The following is a 22,816-nucleotide window of genomic DNA, read 5'->3' as shown; positions in this document are numbered from 1 at the left end:
ATTTTTTATTTTGGAATTCCTGCAGAAAATTTTTGACTTTACAAAGTTCATCGCAGAAAGAAAAAACAGTTCTGCCATCGGGGGATAGAAGTGTAGATTCATTTTATGAGGACTTCCCCTTAGGGATATGCTATAAATACGCATTCGGACCTATTCCATAAAATATACCTCAAAAAGCACAAATCAACTACTAGTTGGCCACTGAAAGCGAAAATACTACCTAACCGATTTGTGCGCCTGGAATAAGCAGGCGCGTCAATGAACTAGGAAGATGAAAAATAAATAAATAAAAATAAAAAAGATATCGCTTAAAATCACAAAGAGCAGTTGTAATGGTTTAACACTTGTAACTCTACATATAAAGTGCAGGTTCCCTACATCGTGCAGAAATACCCTATCTATAGTAATTAGTATGTTACATAGTCGTCTTTGATATGCGGTCATTCCTTTTAACCGTAGTGCAGCCCTTATGGTTTCAAACTTGTAACATTGCAAGACGGACTATTTTTAATCAACTTCAGCATTATGTTTAATTTAAACTGAGATTGTGTCTGCTGGCCTATATAATTTTTCATTGGTAAGAGAATTACCAAACACCATATGCGTGGCGTTTCTTGGAGTTTCTCCTGTTTTTCGCCAATTGCTTTATTTTACATTATCATCCATCTCACCATCACCACTTCCCTTAGCCTCGGAGCATGAACTTGGGATGATAAACTGTATTTTAAAACAAACTGTAATAAGAAAATGAAGAATATCCTGACTAAAATATAGTAGAAGAACCTTGAAGAAATTAAGAGGGTAGATCCGGGCTTTGTCAGTGGTTACAATATCGTGTACTTAACGTGAGTGCAAGATATTGCCACTAGAATCCATCGATTCATTTGTCTAAAAGTTCCGTGGAGGCTTGTAATTTCCAAGTTAGGACCAGAAACATTGAACAGCGTATTGATTAAACTGTGAGTATACATTGTTTCTTACTCTATTTCAGTTAAAGAACATGAGGAACATTTTCTTAAATTTTCCACACTCATCTTCCTTTTCGTTGATGATAAATATAGTACATATCTGCTAGTTTTTTCTTCTAATAGTAAGGATCACTTTTTTTTCTGTTTAATATATGCTTCTATTACATATTTTGTAATTGAAATTCCTTAGATGTGTTATCTTTTTTAAAACGTACTCAACATTTTATAACTTGCCACTTTTCACAAAACTCATTGATTAAATCATCTTGTAATAACGTTCATTGGTTTATTTATTATTATTATTAGGGACAAAATCATCCGATTTATTTGTACGTTTCCTTCTTAGCAGATTATATTGTTAATTTATTAAAGGTCCATCTTGGCTGTATGGTTAGCGAACTCGTCTTCGACGCGGGAGACCCCGGTTCGATTCCCGGCAGTAGTTCATGTAGTTCGGATCCGACGTTAATCTGTAGATCTCCAACTCATATACCTCGGTGCTGAACAGGACGCTAAACTCATGAAATCAAAAATTCGTTGCAAATGCTTATGCACCCTATTTTTCTTAAAGAGAGCATGAAGATGGGTGTGAAAAATTTATTACAGTTGTGCATTTGTTAGTGGTCTGCTGTTTTTAGGATTTTACTTTTGCAGACTCTGTTTTATAAGTAACTTTATTTGACATGGAGTTTGTTCTTACAGATGGCTTGCACCATGTCGCCAGGTGAATTTATCAACATCTTCGTAGGGGAATTTCTTGAATTACATGAAAAGCATCTGGAAATATGGACGGAGCTGGATAAAGAAGTTGAGGTAATTATTATTGTTTAAAAAAAATGCTTAATGAGGTACGCAATAGGATGCATTGAGTACTTCAGTGAGTATAATTTTAATTTTTAATTATTCCTGTCAAATTTCCCTAAGAGCAGCCTTTCCCAGCCTGGGGTCCGCAAACCAATCTGCGAAAAACACGTACAGTGGTGAGAAATATACCATTTTAAGTTAAATAATCAATAATGACAAGTCAGTATTTGCGAGAAGTGATATTCGACCTATAGGAAGTTTTCTATACTCCAACGGCATTTTTTTTCTAGCATAGCCGAAAAGCGTGTATAGACTGATATACGTGTTTGTAAAATATCTTCAAACGAAAATCATCTTTGAAATAATTAGATAACTCGAAAAGGGAAAGAGGGAATGAGAAATTCTTGTTCGGTATTCTTTTGTTTGCCAAATACTCTTGACTAACTTTTTTTTTGTTGTACATACACTCCTCCTTACATATATATATATAATACTATACTAACATAGGGAAGACATATAAATACTAATCGTATATATTACAAAGGGTCCTTCACGTGTAGACTGTAAAGGGGGCTGCAGTGTGGAAAAGGTTGGGAAAGGCTGACTTAGAGGATATAAACAGTTACTTATGTTTCGCCACAACAATAATTCCTTTCTCAGACTGTTCTTTTTGAAAAGTTATTCTGTTCATGTAGTTACTTGAAGCTTAATAATAATCAAGTAATAAAGTTTTATTCACTTTTGGAAATAGACTACCATCTTTATCTTGTATTACACGCAACTTCATTCGGGAAACATCCATGCCGCACCTCGAAATACCCAACGAACCATATTGCACTAACTGAATGTAAACTTACGTTGGTCCTTCGTTTAGATCCCACCATTATTATACGTCCCGTAGAAACTGTTCCGCCACATTAGACATGGACCACGCTGTACACTTCAATCCGCTAGCGACGAAACCCACCGTCGACATTCTAAAGAAAAATGAACTCTGAGAGGCAGCTTACAATGTTCTGGTCTGGTCTGCAATTGTATATAAAATTTGTATACGTTAGCAGCCCTGTCATCTTACGTTCAAGTGTAGCTGTGATGTAAAATAAAGATGGAGACATTTTCGCGTGTATATGACCACTTTGTACTTACCAATAATTAGGAAAATCCATGGTGCGAGGCGCGACAGGTCTTGGTCTCTCTCTTGAGGGCATATTCTGGATCACTCGTGAGTTGCTAACGATTCGACCTTCTCGTTATCCATTTTCCCAGAGCGGTGCTAAAACCTTATTCTGTATCCCTATCGGGGAGTTTAACCTCCTTGTTCGCCTTAAACATTAAAATAGGCGACTTGTTTAAAGGCTGGTCACCATTTAGCCAATCATATTATTTGTAACACATCTCGATAGTTGTTTATAGATATGCAAACTTGTCAGACGATGTAGAGAATGCTTTTTAAAAAATTGTGAGCAGAACGCGAGGAAAGGAATATTACTGTCAGATTTTTTAAAAGTATACTCGAATTTAGTTAGGGGATAAATTATCCTCACTCCTTAAGAGTAAACGTAAAACAAAAATTATGGGAGGAATTTATGAGCGTATTAAAGACTTTAAGGTGAGCAAAGGAGGCTTAAAACCAATCAAGTCGTGCAGATAATGAATCCAGCTGTTTTCAGATAAGTCATTTTCCTTGGTGAGAATAACTGCAAATATCTTCAATGCTTTTGCATCTCACATATGTACAGATTTACAGTATGGATAAAAATATGAAATGGAAATAAATACCATAAAAACTTGTTGTAACTAGTGTTCCTTTTTATTAGCTGTACTTGCACAAAGGGTTTGTTTTGTGCCCCACTGTGAAATATGGTTCCGAAGAGAGGATTCAAGACACCGAAGTGGCAAGGGTAGGACTATATTCACAACTATTCTTTAGTATTACGCTTTATAAATAGAAACCCAAGTATAAGTGAGTGCATCATATGACGAGCAGTTTTAATGTTCCTTGCACGTTAATACCTCGCTTACATGATTGAGGGTCTACATACAGGATTTCTTAAATAATTTCAGATTTAGAATAAATATACCAAGAGAAAATTACTACACGTACCGTATCTTTTGAATGAAATAAACCCTTAATACGTTAAAGTCAAGTAACATATATAAGCAATGTTGCATTCTCCAGTTCAGGTTTACTATAGGAAAGTAATCATTGCTTATGAATTCAGCGTTTTCGTAGAGAGATTAATCTCAAACTGCTTAAAAAACGTTATATTTTACTAGATTTCTTTCACGATGGGGTTTTGTTTGGTGATGAAGCGAGGATCGTAGGAGCTTGAGTGAGCAAAGTCAGGCGATGTGCCGTATTTTAGTTGCATATACTGTTGATCTAACTTGGTATTTGCGTGAGTTCCACATTTTTTTTCAATGCAGTTTCTGTACTTTATTTCAGGTGACCTTCAACAGCAGCACGCCAAAGCATAAACTCTCACAGTTGTCAGTAGTGTTATATTCGTTACAGTTATCAGTTTTCATGCGATCTTTTCGTGCTGGTTGACTGGTTCACACTTTACGTATTTCAAGATAAGCAACAATTCGGAACAATAAAGTTGCTCAGAATGCTTTTGTTATGGAAAATAGGAACGTAGTGCACGATAATTTTCTGAAATTTTTCGCTATTGCTTTACAGGTTAATCTTTAAAATAATATTTTCCTGTTATGTAACAGTTTCTGTTGTAAACTTTTGGTAGACATGTTCTTAATCATTACCCATAAATTCGATTCTTGATTTCTAAATTACATATCTTTTCAGCGATAATCAATATGAGCATTTGCCAATGGTTGCGCGATGGATTGTGGACTCCCCATTCCCATCTCACTTTTTGTCCACCTAGCGTTATAGCAAATGTATATTATTCATAATGTCAGAAATGTTATACCGAAAAAATTTACAATAGTCACTGTCCATGCTGAAAATATAAATGTGAACTAAAGTAATTATCGTAATTTATTCCATTAGAACTGATAAAAGCACATCGTCTGCTTCATCCTGCTATCAACGTCATCTATAATAGTTTTTATTTTGTTGCTGTGTTAACCTGACTCTTTAAGTTTCTTACAACAGGGTACTGTTTTAAGATTTCATGAAATCTTCTCTTGTAATTTTTCTATGTTATGCAAAGTATCATCCCCAGTCTTCCTGTTATGAGGCTAGTCTTTTTCGTTAGTTTAGTTAGCCCTCCCTCCCTGAGGATTTCCTTGCTTCAGTACAGAAGAATCGCACAAGCGAAATGAATTCTAAATCCTCTATTTTTATAGGTTTGGAAATTAAGGTTTTGCTTTTCTTCCTCTGATGCAAATTTCTTATCTTAAGAAATATGTAAAAATAATTCTTGACCATTTAGAAGACTGAAATTTTTTTTTTAAAAAATTTTCTGTAGCTCTTAAGGGTCTTCACTACCGCGAAATTTAATTACCGCTAATTTTAGAGTTTTTCTGTAATATCTTCAAAACAAATAAAAATATTTGAAAATCAGAAACGTAGTGAACTAGACAATACGATTTTACATGTGATATCTTTGCCACAATTCATCTACCTGTCTTTGGTATGCCGCTATTTACAGAACCCGCAAAAAATGCTAAAAGTCTATCTACAGTTGCAAATCGAAAACAGATACATAAGTTATGATAACGGCATCACATGCAAAATCGTATTGTCTAGTTCACTACGTTTCTGCTTTTCGGATTTTTTTTTCTCTGTTTTGAAGATATTACAGAAAGACTAAAATTAGCGGTAGTTTAATTTCATTGTAGTGGAGACCCTTAAATGTTGGGCTTCGAAGACGTTTAGCCTCTACGTTGAGCCGGTGGGATGGTCGTCTCTTTAAACGCATCTATCAGCTAAGGATAGAAGTGGCGCTGGCTCCTCGCACATTAGATCTAGATTCAATGTTTATCTTCCTGACAAGGATTATGTTACGTAGTACCTGCCCACCTCGTTGGTTCTGCAGAATGATGATGGGAAGTGGAGGAAATTATAGTTACTTTAGCAACATAGCTTAGCAACCAACCCCATTAAAAGCCAAAGATACAAATAATAAGTTAGAGAAAGCGAACGCGAAGATGATGGTGGAACATGTCCCACAATATTTAGTTATTAAAGATACAAAGAAAAAGATACTGATAGTTTGAATAAAGTGACACTTTTTATTCTACATAGACATTTGCAGCAAACGGAAGTTGAAGCTTTTCTTCCGGGCATATTCGCACTTAGAAAGTGAACTCTTCTTGTATAGGCTGTAAATGACAAATAAAGTTATTCCTCAAGTGTACCACATTGGACATAGTTCCAATACAAGTTGAAGCACATCATCAGCTGAATATCATCAAAAGCTATCACTTAAAGGTGAGAGACCTTACATTCCTTCTTCTTTGGGCTGTTTTGAACGCCGGAATTTGCTACTCATTTACATCATGCAATGCCTTTGCTATCTGTGGCAATTGTTTTGACGCAATACATGGTTCCAACACAATGTACAGGCCTAAATATGTCATTTGTAAAACAGCACATCCAGCTTGATCTCATGACAGTCTGATGTTCAGGGACGAAAAACTAATCGTGTACTTACGATTGCTGAAAAGATTTCCGTTGCTGAGGCTAAGCACCATCAAACCGGGTCATTTTATCTGCTGTGAAATCTGTTCGTTCGCACGGAACACTGACTGTTGATGTAAGCACTCATACTTGTGATCCAGCAGTGAGCATTCCACAGTAGTCACCAATGTCCATTACTGTCCAAACCACCGCTGCATGATATAGTTCCAGGGATCCTACTCAACGATTGTTGAGGGGCCATTCTTAAAGAGTCGTACATCTAAACAACCTAAAATGTACTACTACTAAGTACACATCGGACTGAGCAGTTGAGCATTTTATTAAATCTCAGCCTATTGTATTCCACCACCTCTACTGTGAAACAGAAACACTCTTCACCTAGTCCCGCATTGAAGACATGGTAGAGGAACGAACTTGATAAATTTCATCTTGATAAAGGGAAGAAGGAAAAGGGGAAACAATAAAAGTTCTAAGTTTTAACCAATAATGACTCTTCTATAATGAAATATGAATGGCTATTCCACCCATTTTGAAGAATGTAAAAATCTTCTCACTGTCATTCAGTCTACATGAAACTCACCTTACTGCTACTCAATCTTCTGTTGTTTCAAGTTACGAAATTTACCGCCACAACAAGGACGACAGGTGAACAGCAATTTCCAGGTTTTAACTCTTCTAGTTTTTTTCGGACAACAATCCCTCTCCTCAACACCCACATCTTACGGCCTTAAGCTTTTACATCGCCTGATCTAGATGACACATATCGTCAACTTTTATATCCAGTTATTCTGGTAGGGACTGGTAGCATGAACTGCAGGGTTCCTTTCGTACCGAGCCTCGAGGTCGGGAAGTTGTAAATTTTCTCTACGCTTCACACCTTATCTTATTAAACGATGGCAGTCCAACACATTTTACCACTGCCCTAGAAACTTGATCTTTCTGGATGTAGCCCACGACTTGCAATTAGTCTTCAGTGGCATGTTTGCCATGATCTGTGTGGCAGTGATTATTTTTCTATCATTCTCACTAGGTTATCAGCTTTATAATGTAGTCATTTTCCTCATTACAATCTCCACCACGATTAGGGCAATTTTCTGGCAGCGTTTACTTTATACCAGATTCCCAGCTTTCTATTGATGAACACCTTGAAATTTTTCACGCAAGTGTGGTAGCTGCTGCTAATGCCCCGATTCCATTGTTAGATGGGACTCTTCGAAAACGTACTGTTTCGTGGTGGTCAGAAGAAATACGTTGAGCGCTTCGTCTCTTCAATCTTACTCCTGCTGCTGACAATTTGTTCAGTTTCATCGTATTAATGCCAGAGCCCGCTACTTGAATAAATAAGCGATATGACAGAGCTGGCGTGACTATGTCTCCAGGTTAACTTGTAAAATATATTTAACACTTTGAGCCTTACCGGGGTTTGAGTCCGTTTGGAGTCAAACCTCGGTTCAGCAAAAAAAAAAGCTACGGAGGCGAGATTTTGTTTTCTCGGCGCGCCAAAGAAAATATATTTCGTTTTTTATTTTACTTTAAGACCCACCCTTCTCCAACGGATTTTAGGGCTTTTAGAGAACGGAACGTCTTGAGAGTGGAATTTAAAAATATGTTACAAGTACAAGTGGAAGAAAATGCTTTGTTCCAAATCTTTTTTTTATGCAATACATGCTGCATAGCTGAAATGCAATCAATAAGGCGGTGATCAGAGTGAGTTTCGGAAATGCCTTATCATGAGCGTAGAGCTAAACGCTCTCGTCTCTGATAAGAATACGCACTAATAATAATAATAATAATAATAATAATAATAATAATAAATGTACTGAAAGAAATTTTGAATTTCCGAAGATCACTCTGATTACATACCTGTAATGCAGATATAGATAATGTTCTTTAATTTTTAGTTATGAAATGAAATGGGTGAAATATTGACATACATAAATGAATAGACACCCTTTTTGGTTAACAGCCAAATTTAATGTTAAAATTTAATTTCAGAGAAAGGCAATTTTGAAAGCGAATTTAACAAATCTCACTTTTATATATTTAAATTTGAAATTTAACAAATTTTAAATTTAATAATCCAAATCAAAGTTATAATAACAAAGCACTAAAAAGGAACGAAAAGGAATACTGAACCGCTTCTAGTATTACAACAGATATGAATCTGGTAATAATTAATTTTGGATTTAAAAAAAATATTATGACCGTGAAAGGATTTAATCTTGTTAAATATTAAAAGCTGATTCAAGCCCCCTTTCCTCCTTTCTGTGCACGAATAATAATTATTTAGAATGATTTTTTAATAAGCCACAAGTAGTTTACAACATTTAAATAAATAATGAAAACACACAAAGTGTATAATTTTAGTGATACTTTAAAAAAATATACTCTTGTTGTTTTTAAACTGAAATATCACATTTTTACGCTTTTGTTTAGAATTGCTTTTGGTTTCGATTTCTTTTGTTAAAACTAAAAATATAAGTTTCTTTTGCATATAAAGTGGTCAAATCTATCTAAATTATTTAAAAAATGATTGAACAACCAGTTGATTCATTAGAATAAGTAATAATAGTTATTTGGCCTCGGCCTTGCCTATTTATGAGAAGAGACTTTAAGGGATAGTAGGAAAAATTAGAATGGTGTTTAATTTTGTAATGACTAGTCATGTGAAAGAAGAGATTTAAAGTTTGAATTGATAGAAATCTGTCTCGTTAAGCATAAACACATATACACATAATTTAAGTAACATCACTGAATATCAAATTGCTTAAATATGTTGTCGATACGCACAGGAAATAAATATATACATATTGGACAAAAGTATACAAATAAAAAAAAATAATTAATAACAAAATATAAGAATATTTGTAACAAATTGACTGAATTAGACATTATACTTTTCAAAACTCTGATGAAAATAATAGTTTTTAATTTGATATAAAAAAAATAATAATGAAACAATACAATTACATGATCCGTGGAAATTAATGTCCATTTGTAGAATAAATTAGTTAGATAAAAAAAATCAGTCTTTAAAAGTCTGAATGATATAAGCAAGTTTATAGTTTTTGCACTTTAAAAAAAATTATTGAATACTTAATTCACGTCCTTGGAACTAATGTTCATTGATTTCTAGAATAATTACCTTGAAGGTCATTCCGCCAACACATGATTTGGTGTGGAATTGCCGCAGAAAGGTGGTGGAATTAATGGTAATAACAGTGGGCAAATGACACAGTGATGTCCATCGCACGTCTAATGTTTTTTTTTTCAATACAAGGAAATGGAAACGTCTTACCTCGAGTATCTTCATAAATCTTACATGCTTTTGATGTTCCATGAATATGATGAGGGCTGTTTCCTCTAGTCGTCCCACTTCTTTCTTAGGAAACTGTGCTTCACCATTACATCTCGGATCCCGAAACGGGAGTCTCCTCATTGTCTCTGGTCTTTTACCGGTATTAATATCCTGGTTGCATTTCGTTCCTCCTAAATTTCCAACCCACATCACTGAGAACCTTGTTTTATAACAATTTATTATATATTTAATTTCACATGTAGACTTGAACAGAAAATGCGCCACTACCACTGATTCATTAAGAAGAATTAAAAAAAAAATGTTTGTTAGCAGAGTGAATGTATATATATATATATATATATATATATATATATATATATATATATATATATATATATATATACACTACCCTCGAAAAGTTTCCGGACAAACACGAAATTATGAAATTTTCAAAATGTAACCTAAGAATGCATTACAATTTGCTCACAAATGAAAGGTAAAACATTTTAGAATCCGACGGGAGAAAAGGTCTTGGATTGTTGTGAATGAATTAAGAAAAATAAACTTAAATATCGCGCCGTTGTGATGGTGCATTACGTACGCGTGCGATACAAAACGGCCATTACACTGGAAATTGAAGGTCGAACACACAATAAATGCCTCATAGGTGTCTCTCAAGCTGCGCTGTCTACTTCTCTCTCAGATCTCACTGTTGGGAGTTGTCTATTGCACGCCAGTTGTGTGTGTGTGTGTTGAAGTGAGGTGTAAAGTGTTCCCTATTAGTCAGCATAATTCCCAGTACGAAACGGGAATTGGGCATTGAAACGAGAGCAAAAATAGTTACTTTAAGACAAGAAGGCTATACAACTCGGGAAATAGCCGCAAAAGTGAAAATACCCCATACTACAGTGCATGATACCTTAAAACGATTTGCTGAAATAGGAGAAAATGGCTCTCGAGCAGGATCTGGAAGGACTAGAGGTACTACTGCAAATGAGAACAAGTACATTATAGTGACAAGCAAACACGACAGGTTGAAAATAGTGCCCCAAATACAAGCTGAAGTGAACGAAACTAGCGTAAAACCGATCAGCTATAAAACTGTTCGGACGCGGTTAGTTAATGCGGGACTAAACGGTCGTGTGGCAACTAGGAAACCGCTCTTGCGCCCTCAAAACAGAAAGAAGAGATTGCTGTGGGCAAGAAAATTTGCAAGCTGGGGTCCAGAGCAGTGGAACAAGTGCTTATTTACTGACGAATCAAAGTTTAAGCTCTTCAGTCATAGACGCAGGGTTTTCGTGCGTCGCTCCAAGGGCGAAAGACTGCTTCCCTAGTGTATTTTGCCAACGGTAAAGCACAGGGGTGGTTCTGTGATGGCGTGGGGTTGCTTTGGTAACAATCAAGTGGGGGATTTAGTGCAAATACAGGATGCAATGCAGAAAGAACAGTACCATCAGATTTTGATCAGACACACAGTGTCATCTGGGAAGAGGCTCATTGGTCATGGGTTCATCATGCAGCAAGACAATGACCCAAAACACACATCCCGACTTTGTAGAGGGTATTTGTCAGCAAAAGGGCAACAGGGAGATCTCAAGAATATGTTGTGGCCCCCACAATCACCGGATTGTAATCCAATTGAGTTACTGGAAGATGAGCTTGATAGGGCAGTTCGAAAGATGCGTTCCTCTAGCGAGAAACAGTTATTTGAGTGTCTTCGCAAAGCCTGGATAGCAATCAGGCCCAAAACTTTAGAGAAACTAATACGGCGCGTGCCCAAAGTCTGTAAAGCTGTTATCACAGCACGTGGAGGCTACTTTGATGAATCAAAGATTTAAATTTTTGACAAAACAATGGTCCATTTCTGTTAAATTTCTGTATTTCCCTCTCAAATATATATTGTAGGTTCCTGATAAAAATAAATACCATTGATATGTCTGTTTTTTCTCGAATACACGTAAAGTATACATAAACCTACTTTGTACGGAAACTTTTCGGGGGTAGTGTATATATGTATATGTATATATATGTAGAGTTTGCAGATATGTGAATTATGTCAGCACCCGAATGAATCTCTTGCAGAATACCACTTTAAAGTTATTTAGCCATTCATATTGGCTGTACACTTCACTTAACTACAATTTTAAAAAAAATGCGTGTATGTGTGTGTAGTTTTATTACGTGTTAGTCCTCTAGTGCCGCGGAGTTCGAACTGACTGACTTCTCCCGGGTGTTTCTTTTTCAATTTTCTTCTTTTATTTTAAAAGTGCAAACTCGTCGTTGTATTGGTGGCTTATGTCCCCCTTCCAAAAAGTCCGTTGGAAGGGTGGCGTTGTTTCCACTAGATGACAGTTAGTTCTGGAGACCACTGTCCACTTCTCTGCTTCTTTCTTTCTTTTTTTAAAAACTGGGGCGGTGTGCTTTCTTCGTGGCCAAAGTGCGAAGGAACGTTTCTGGCCTTTTTCAGTGATGTGGGTGGTCGGTACAACCAAAAAGGAGTAGAATATAACCAACCGTATTTTCTGGAACTCGTTGGCAAACGGTTTTCGAAGATTAAGAGAAAGGATGTTTAACTAAAAAAAAATATACTTTGGCTTTCCCAAATAACATTTATTATTAAAAAAAATATTTCAATGGTTTCTAAAGTATAAAGAATAATAATTGCTCCGTGGAGTGATTGTTACAAACTGCAGATAGGTCAATGATTTGGTTTGGTTTAGAATTCATCATCTTGAGAGCTATTCCACTTCCGTCGACGTTCCTGTGTTCCTTGTGCAAGACTGATAACTGACCAGAAGTGGATTGCCAATGAATTAGGTCAGCATTTTCCTACAGTTTCTAGTTCGGCTAATTTTGCCTGATGTCGTACAAGTGAAAACACGAACAGAATATAGACCTTTACATTTTACGTCACAAAATAATAAAGATTGCCACTTGCCTTTTATTGCTGCTGAACTTACCACTGCACTTACTAGCACTAATACCACTGCACTTAACCCAGACTCTATACATGTTCACAATCTTCCTGCCACTCGCAAACAATATCTTTTAGATCTCTGTAATCGTATCTTGATTGAATAATCCTTTTTGCAGCCTGGCGTGAAGCTTATACTCTTCCAATTCTGGAACGTAGAAAATCGTCAATATCCAGCTCCAGTTATAGGCCAGTTGCTTATGCAAGTTATTGGAGAAAATGACCAATACACGCTTAGCAGGGCCCATAATTTCAAGGTCGCCATTGGCGACTAAAAATTTAGAGCTGGCGACCAGTATTCAGTAGGAATGGTTTCTGCCTAAGCTCACAGGGCTGCGCAGTTTGATTCTCACGAAAATAATTGTCACTAAGTGAGAGAAAACACGGAATGACATAAAAAGTGAAGTCTTCACAACGTTGTAATTCGCCCCTCCTTTCATTACGAGTTTCTCAAATTTGTTTCCAATTGTCACATGTTGTGCAGTTTTTCCTGTGAGTACTGCTGCATGTGAGAGAGGCTTCAGCAGATTCAATAGAGTTAAGACTACCTACTGGAATTCACTGAAGACTGACACACTGGATGATATGCTGAAAATTTCCATCAGTGGTCCTTTGCTTAAGGACTTCGATCCGAAAACTGCAATCGACAACTGGTACTTCAGTGCAGGGAGAGAACGTTATACAAACGTGGAGTCTGAAAATTGATTATCGTGAATCTAATTGTGTGGTTTTGAAATTTTATGCCCTAATGTAATGTCTGCCCTAATGTAATGATACTGGCGACCATCGTTTTCGGATTGGCGAGTGCATCTGACTGAAATTTTGCGCCCTGCGCTTAGTATTGTATTTGGAACTAACTCCTTACTTTCGATTCTCCAGTGCGGTTTCCGGAATATCCATTCCACTACTGATCATAGTGAGATTGCAATTCAGGATGCTTTTCGCCATCGCCATGTGACACCACGTGGCATTATGAAATTTTCCGTGAAGAAGTCGTGTGAGATTCTTTCTACACTAGTTTCTTGGAGATCGATACTTTGGATTCCGACTAGGATCCACCCTCTTCGATTACTTCTTGCAAGAAAATGGCGTTGCACAAGGCAGTGTCTTTGCTGTGACGGTAAATGGTGCTATACACCATGTACACAGATACTAGCTCCCGTTCATGAAATGTATGTTTCGACTTGGCAATTTATTGTCGTTCTTACAATCTCCGTGTTGCTGCTCAATTACAACTCACTCTGAATATACTTTTACACGTTGATCGACATCCACTGGATTTACTTTCTCCATCGACAAGACTAAATATGTCTACTTTTGTCGCTTATGCAACTGCGTAAATCATCCGATTTCTGGGGCTTCATTTGGATCACCGTCTGTTTTGAGCACTTCATCTACGAGAGTTAAAATATCGCTATCTAAGAGCACTTAATCTTCTGAAAGTGTTATCCAATATTTCTTGAGATGCTGATTGCATTATCCTTCTACGACTGTATCATAGCCTAATCCCTCAAAATTGGACTATCGATGTATTATTTATGGATCCGCCACACTTAATACATTACGTCAACTGAATACTGTTCATCATTTTGGTGTACTTTTGGCAACTGGTGCATTCCATACCAATCCTATTCTCAGGTTGTAAGTTGAAGTGCACGAGCCATCTTTAACTTAGCGCGTCATCAGCTGATACTCTATTTTACTTACCTCAGATCATTGCCTCAGCATCATTCGTCTTTTGCACTGGAAGCTGGAAAGCGTTGCCAATGCTACCTGCAGGTTTTCCAATGCTATTTTTCCTATATATTTGCGTCTCTTCCTATAAACTTCTCTATTTCCTATGTTTTAACGAAACCACCTATAATTTTTGTTGCGTTGCTACTTCCACTTGTGAAAATAACATAAGAAAATAAGGTGTGGGTGGTTGGAGGGTTTTGTCTCCACAATAGAGTGGTTGAATGGAGACTCTTCTGTGTTTCGTCCTTTCCTGCTAATTGTCTGAAGATAATTACACCAAACAATATACGAGGGTGGATCAAATATAAACGGGATTTTTAGTTATTTAAATTCCTTTATTGAATACTACAAGGCACTTAAAATTTATTTTTCCACATAATTTCCTCCTGGAAATGCATTTGTCGCAGCTTTTTGATGCCCTCATCGTAAAAAGAACAGGGTCGTGTCACCAGTCAGTGGCGCGAACTCTTTCACACTCTCATCATCTTCAAATCGTTGTCCTCCTAGAGCTTCTTTAAGCGGTCTGAACGAATGGAAATCACAGGGCTATAAATCCGGGTTGTAAAGAGGATGTTAAAGTGTAGTCCAGTACATTTCCTGTAGCTTCAAGACAGTTCGAGCTGAAGTATGGGGTCGCGCATTGTCATGCAGGAGGAGGATCTATCGAATCGATTGGTCTCGTCTTTTGCGGCGATATGCAACTTTCGCATTGTTCAGCATCTCGCAGTAGTATTCAGCATTTATTGTGCGTCGCTCATGTAAAAAGTCAATCAGCAAAATGCCTCGCCGATCGAAAACAACGGTTGAAAGAACCTTGCCAGCCGACAGTCGAGTCGTGGCTTTCGCTGGTTCTGCCTCCCCTTTCCTCCGCTACTCCTTACTGGCTTGTTTGAATTCAGGAGTGTAGTGGTGAACCCATGTTTCGTCGCAGGTGACGATGCGACTCAAAAATGCATCACCTTCTTCCGCAAATCTTGCTTTAAGCCTCTTGACAGACCTCCGAACGTCTCAACTTCAGATTTTCGGTCAAAAGGTGACGGACCCATCTGGAACACACTTTACGGAACTGTAGGTCAATTTTGATGATTGCTTGACAACTCCCATAACTGATTCCGACTTGTTCTGCGATTTCTGATACTGTTACTCGTCGATCGTCGTTAATAATGCCTTTAACCTCACGAATGTTTTCGTCCGTAATGCTGGTCGGAGGACGGCGATCGTGTTGCTAATTTTCCACACGTTCTCGTCCCTCCTTTAACTTTTTATGCCAGGCATACATACGCGTCCTTGACAATGTTTGATCCCCGAACTATGCAGTCAATCTCTGGCAAATTTCTGCCACTGTAACTCCTTCATGAGCAAGAAATTTTATAATTATGCGTTGCGCAGTGGAGGGTTCGCTGGTCCGACATCATGAGCGGTACTGACGAAATTGCGAGGAATATGTAACAGCACGCTCTCTCCACTCCCAGAGGTCCCGCTTAAACAGCAGAAGCCCGCGGCCATCCTACCAACTGTTGATGTTCAGGAATAAAAATCCCATTTATATTTGATCCCTCCTCGTACAGTTAGCGCAAAATGTATTCATACACCTAAAAAATAGAACAAAAAAATAAACTAGTTTCTATTCATTAAAAAGTTCTATGGAGTAGTGATTTTACAGACTTACAAATAATTTATTTACGTGTATCACTACTTTTTGCACTAATGTAGGCAAATAATAGAATAAGTTACACATAATCAAATCTTACCTTAAAAGCGCCAGCTGCAGAATGTTTACATTTTAGATTTTATTTTACATTTCAGATGGTTGTTCCAGGAAGGGTACAACGGTATTTCTGCGTTGTCTGTTTAGTCATTTCTTTTCTGATATCCAATTTTCTGCTTCAGTGACATCTATTGAGCATACAGGGTTAACTTTATAAGGAATGATGTCTGGTGGAACATCCCATCTTACTTGACCCCTATTTACAAGAAAAACTGTTGTACGATGTTAAAACTTCCGGTAACTTCTTCAGTCTTGCTGTAGACGAAACAACGAACGCAGCAACTGATAGACAGTTTGATATTCACATTCGATATTTTTCTTTTTCAACCAATTGTGTTGTTACTCATTACCTGGACAGTGCATTTTTGGAGCACGCTACATTTTCACATCTTTTTCAAGCTATTGCGAAAACTATTAACACATCTAAACTGCCTCACGACAAGTTCCTCATGCTGGAAAGTGAAGGACCTAATGTTCCTTCCAATAGGTAGAAATATATTTATATGAGTTCTTTCAACATGTTCCAAATGCACAAATGTTCCAGGAAATAACTGAAATGTTCCTTTTTCACGGCTTCACGAAACCTCCTATATTTTTTCGTCGTGATTTCGTACATCTTTTTTTCATTAGCTTTGGAAAGCCTGTACCTGACACGATACAACCCTACCAGGCTTATTAGAATTCATGCTTTGGAACTTGGATGACCTTGTCGAAGTTTCCCCTTTCTGTTGGGTTTTTGACCTACACCCCCATGGAAGATACTTTCCAGCTATTTTTTTCCATCTGGCCCAATACAAGAAGTCAAGCACCAGTCCTCACTAATCTCAACAAGAGTTCGCTTCTTTAACAGCAGTTTCAAGACTATTGTTATTTTTATTGATTCCAAAGATGCTGATTCTGTCGGATGTGCTTTTTATTTATTTATTTATTTATTCAACTACACGTACTTATGATTTTGAATTACATATCTTTTCTTCAGTATTCACTGCTGAACTACTTGCAAAATTTTCAACCTTTTTGCTCTAAGTAAAGCACTATTGAAACCGGAAATAGTAGTTTTCTACTACTCACGGTTTTAATAGTGTGTTCCGAACTGTAATGATATGCTTTTTTGAGACACTGAATCGATTGCCGCTATCTATTACCATATTTTTTCTGTGATGGTAAATGTTGAAACTAGAAATAGCTAATAAACCATTTCCGGTTTGAATAAATAGTTAATGGACAAGATGGAACTTATTCTTGGAACGCTGAATCGATTGCAGAAAACCGCATCTCGATATCTATTACCGTTTATGTTCTGTGGAAACCAATATTGAAACCGGAAGTTATATTTCAACCACTTCATGGTGCGTTACCTTGAGACACTGAATCATTTGGAAGGAACCAGTTCTCGCCATTTGTTACAATTTTTGTTCTGTGGTGATAAACGTTGGAACTGGAAATTAATTCGAACCACTTCCAGTTTGAGTAATATTAACGGAGGAGATGGAACGTATTCTTTGGACGCTGGATCAATTGCAAAAAAAACACTCTCGATGTATATCGTCCTTGCTCTGATACCTGTAAACAGACGGACGGATAAAGCCGTTCAGTAAGACTTCCAAGAGTAATGCATAGCATAGTTCGGAAGTCGAAAACGTACGACAGTGTACTCAGCAACAAATAAAATGTGGAAAACGTATGGATATAAAAACAGATTCTTACAGAAGTAAAAATGCGGTTTGTGTTAATGTTACAGTCAAGTCTAAATCTCTCTCAGAGAATCTTCTGTAGTCTGAGTGGTGCTTCTCACATTCTAGCTCTCGATTTGAGTGCAACGTTTCAGTGATTGGAAACTTGTACTTACCAGCACTTAAGAAATTATCCTGTAACCTGCACCTTAGAAATTATCATGCAAATTATTCTAACATTGACTATATTATAACTAATATACTCAATGCTAGAATAAGGCTAGGAACATACTCGGAATTTCATTTCGCAATTCTCTTACAGAGAACGCGCCAACCGGTCACTTAATTTTCCTCTATCCAACTAGTTTTAATCATCTCTCTGCACAATTGATATTTTCATTTCTTCCGTTGCCTTTCATCAGAATTCATCCATTACGTAGCTTTTGTGGTGGTTATCTCAGGTTGGAGGTTTGTTGAAGACTTTATCTTATGTCTCACACTGAAAGTTGGCTGACTATGCATATTAGCAGATTTTATCCATTTACCGTGTATACAAATCATTAGTGGAATGGAACTAGTTTTCAAATTGTTAACAGCAAAGGAATTGTAAAATATACTGAGTAAGCCAATCAGAGCATCGCAGTGGTGAGGTGATTTATGAAAAAGTATCGAACAAATTTAAATCTAGTAAAAGTACAAGGATTGTGGCGATGTGAACTGTCAGATGAGATGCTTTGCTGTGTGTTACGCCGTATACCTAGGTATTTACATGCGTTGGGAGTACCGAGCAATTACGTAAGATGAACTGCTTGCACTGTTCTCACACTAAAGATAGTACGCAGCATAGCGTTGGTTCAGCTTTGTACAGCTACCATTATATTTAATAGGGTTGAATTTTTTTTTTTTTGAAAAAATAACAAAACATGTTTAAAAAATGAAAAAGGTGTTCAAAATGTTTTAAACATATTTAAAAATCGTGTAATAACGTATTTATTAAGACTTCTGCTCTTGCAACGGAACTTTTCATTTATTTTATTCTCGTTAAGACTACACTGTGCTGGGTGCAGAATATTTCAGTATAGATTAGTAATTCTTAACTTATTTCATATCACGACCCCGCTTCTATTACACCCTTGCCAGTGACTCTCGTAAGTATTTTCTTGGTTGCAGTAAGTCTTTTAGGTAAATATTAAAATGTACCTACTGTAGAGATTTCACGGCAAAACAAAAGTCCTCACCATCCTTGTGTGTTGAGAACGGGTTGAGGGGGAATGATGAAACTTGGAAGTGGTCTGACACATCAGATGGTGTTATCAAGCATCGTGGCGGACATCTTTGCTTGTTATTCGAAATTTTTAAATGCAAAGGGGGTCACGTTACTTGTTTTAGGGCTAGGATTTCACCAGAAATAGGGTTGTGCGATTATTTTAGCCCTAAAGCAAGTAATTTCGGAGTTACCGCTTCTGAAAGTTTCCTAGTTATGCCTTTAGGGGCTAAGCTTGCGTTTCGTGGAGGCGGGTGAGATTTTTGTTCCAAAATTTGATTACAGCAGAACCCATCTAATCCGTCACCTTCGGGACTGGGGTAGGGTCGGACGCAAAAAAGGTCGGATTATCAGAAAACAGGGTTGGCAAAAACCATGGTTTTTATTGAAAAAAACAAAACAAAAAAAAACTTTTTTTGTTTAAATAATTTGCTCTATATATTTATGTCACACATGGCAGAAATAAGTTAGTTTCGCCTTGGTGTTATTATGCAACAACCGGGTTATGTTGGAAGGGGTCACATAAGCTTAAAGCGGATTCCAAACCGCTTCATGGCTTACATCCGAGAGAAATTGTCCTCCATTTGAACTCGAAACCGGGACTAATTGGCCACAAATGCGATACGTTTTCCGACTCACAAAGGACTCGCTGATAAAATACATTGTACTGCTCTTTACATACTTGTTAATATAATTGTCAAGAGTCATTTCAGAAGGACAAAAAGATAAACAGTTGCACAAGTGAAATCATTATACAGAATTACATATGAACAATTTCAAAATACTGCAGAGTACAGAAGAACTAATTTAGTCCAAGTTAGTTCACTACGACTTTTGTTATTCCAAGTTAAAGAAATACAAGGTCTTAATTTGCATATCAGTAAGAAAAGTGAATGAAGATACGAATTATTTGAGTCCACTTTGGCTCTGATCATTTATACATAAATAGATACCAAAGACACTTCTGATTCAATAAACGCCTCTCGTGAGATTTGTATGACCCCTCCCCCCCCAAAAAAGTACGACATCTCGATGTATTTTATCAATAGTAAACATTATTAAAACGAAACAATATTTAGAATTTTTCTTTTGATTGCAATTGCATAACAATAATAAGAAACTACAAAAAATCAGAAAAGAAACATTCATAAACTTATATATATATAAAATTCCTTTCGTAATATAATTTGTTTGAGTAGTGAATGGGGAATTTAACTCTGAATATAATACGAATAATATACAAGTGTGTGTTCATCAAGATTTTACAAACACTTACACTTTTACGAACATTTTTCGTTTTTTGGTTTAAAAAAAACAGCTGGTTTAAACCAGCCAACCCTGTCAGAAAATACAGAATAATACGGATTTACAGTAAAACAAACAATCTCTGAACTCAGAACTGACTGTATTGTTCTCTACAGTAAAACCAAAAGAACAGCAAGCACTGAAGACTGCACAGTACAGTACAGAAAATACACACAACAAAAGAAACGATACAAGAGATGACGGAGCACTAAAGCGGATATGCGGTAATAGCAAGTAAACAACAATGGGCCTCATGAATCACCGACGAATCGGAGCACGGTTGGATCAACCGGAGTGGCGGACCAGCCGAGGACGGACGAGAGGGGTTCTACTGTACTGTTTCAGAACACTGATGCTAATAAAATTATTTTAAAATAATAAACATTCAAAAAGTAATGTTTGAAGCACACTTCATGTTGTGCTAACTTTAGAATATTCTCTGCAAGCCTATGTAATTGGTTGTTTTTTGAGTCATAGTTTATTGAAGATAGATAATAGTTGGGCCGTTCAAAGCACAATGGATCCAAATCCATTTTCAATAAAGTTCAGTTTTGCTCAGCAAATGGATTCTATTTCGAAACTAATATCTGCGCAGTCAAGAGTCCAAAACAAATGTAATTAAAACCATGCGAAAGGGCGTGGGATAGTTTCATATGACAGCCGTTAGACAGAGGCGTTAGTGGGACAGGAGGCCAACCACCCCATGCCCATTCTGGATTTCAGATTTTGGGGGCAGTAAGACAGTTTTAGAAATCTTTCGATAAGCGAAGTCCAACAGAGTAAGCTTGAGGTCCTTACACCGAACAAATACGGAGAACATACAGATGATTAAAACTGGAAAGTTGTTTAGGCCCAATTTCCAGTATTTTAAGCAGGCCCGAAAGTCGAAAGTAGATCCTTGGGCCAAAAAATATACAAGAGAGCAATATAGACCTATAGCTCCTTACGGCCAATGGAAATGGATTATAACTGATCAAAATCCGTATTTATTCGGTGTAAGGGCTTGAAATTTTTTATGTTAAACTTTGCTCAGCAAAAGGTTTCTAAATCTGCATTACTGCCCCCAAAATCTGAAATTCAGCATAGGGGGCGGATGACCTCTAAACAAACGCCACTCTCTAACAGCCTTTTACGTGTTTTTCGTTTCATTTATTTCTTACCCGTATCTACGAAGATAGCGCGTTTGCTGAGTAAAAGTGAACCTGTCTGAAAATGGACTTGGATCCCGTGTGCTCTGAACGCCCCATATCTAAAAATATTTTATAAAAACTCAGTTGGAGCCAAATTTATCCTGCAACCCAAGCCTGTTCGAAACGCATAAAATTAGTTTGTTTAGTTTGATTGATTATAGTCTTGCATCAGTAACAAGGCTATATGAGACAGGGCTTTTTGTTTAAAGTGGGATCCGAACCACTAATTTTGAAATTTTACGTCGGATCGCAGTCAAAATCTATACAGCAAATTCTGACGTCTCGTGCCTCTACCCTCAAAATTTAATGTTAAAAGACCGAAAATTGCGCCCTGTAGCGTGGTACATACATACAAACAAACGAACAAATTGTCCCACTGATGTTACAATAGGATATCTAAGTATCACGCTTTAATGGTTAGTTACGCAGGCAATTACCATACCTTGCACTTTCTCGCCTGGTCCCTTCATACAAGCCATGCAAAGGTGAAGTTTTTAAGAAAATTTAGAACATTTGGGGAAGAGGGACGAAATAAAATTTTTATAATATAATGAAAAAGATATTGTTGATACAAAATTAATTCTTATCTAAAATTCCCAGTTGCATTTCAACCACATCACTGACTTAGAATCATCAGAAGCAATTTTCGGATCAACACTTTCACCATTCGTCTGGGTTTCCAGGTTTTTCAGAGCATTGCATTTTTCATAATGATTCTTCATTCTTTGAGTTAAACCAACCATTTCTTTCTTACACGTTTTGCAACGAGCTCGTATGGTCGTTCTCTTATCTGATGGAGTTTGAGTTACTTTAATAAATTTGCTCCAAATGATGTCCTTTTTTCCCCATAAAGCTCATGTTGAACGATTCCAAGTTGTACGGAGACTGAGAGCCAACATGTACTGTATCAACGAATGCCTGCGAGATTTTAATTTCAGAACTTCAATTTAACAAATAACCTTTTGTTTGTTTTCTGAATACAACATAAAAAATTGTTTCCGTGATAATTATTTTATGTATTTTTTAAATCAGTTCTACAAGTAGTCCAACCTCCGACTACAAGGGTTTGCCCAAGTGGGCCCAGCCAGAAAAAACCCGGTCAACATAAGACCTTTATAAAGCCTTGAATGCACTAAATGAATTTAAAAAAAAACTTAACTTAGCTTGAGATAGTTACAGAACAATTTAATGTATGGATTATGCTTATAGCCTTTTGAAGTAAAATA

At 36.8% G+C, this 22,816-nt stretch overlaps 1 protein-coding gene across 3 annotated transcripts in view; it reads left to right on the top strand.

The window, feature by feature from the left end:
- Positions 1–22,816, top strand: part of LOC145680979 (uncharacterized) — a 94,063-nt gene that overhangs the window by 10,153 nt on the left and 61,094 nt on the right. For all 3 annotated transcript variants that reach the window (XM_081752222.1, XM_081752220.1, XM_081752221.1), the window contains exon 2: positions 1,671–1,781. In XM_081752222.1, coding sequence (XP_081608348.1) covers positions 1,671–1,781 — 111 coding nt within the window. The remainder of the gene's footprint in view (positions 1–1,670; positions 1,782–22,816) is intronic.

This window comes from Thermobia domestica, chromosome 3 (assembly GCF_964235325.1).
Source record: "Thermobia domestica chromosome 3, izTheDome1.hap1.1, whole genome shotgun sequence".
Taxonomy (NCBI): Eukaryota; Metazoa; Arthropoda; class Insecta; order Zygentoma; family Lepismatidae; genus Thermobia; species Thermobia domestica.
This window is presented reverse-complemented; position numbering and strand designations above follow the sequence as displayed.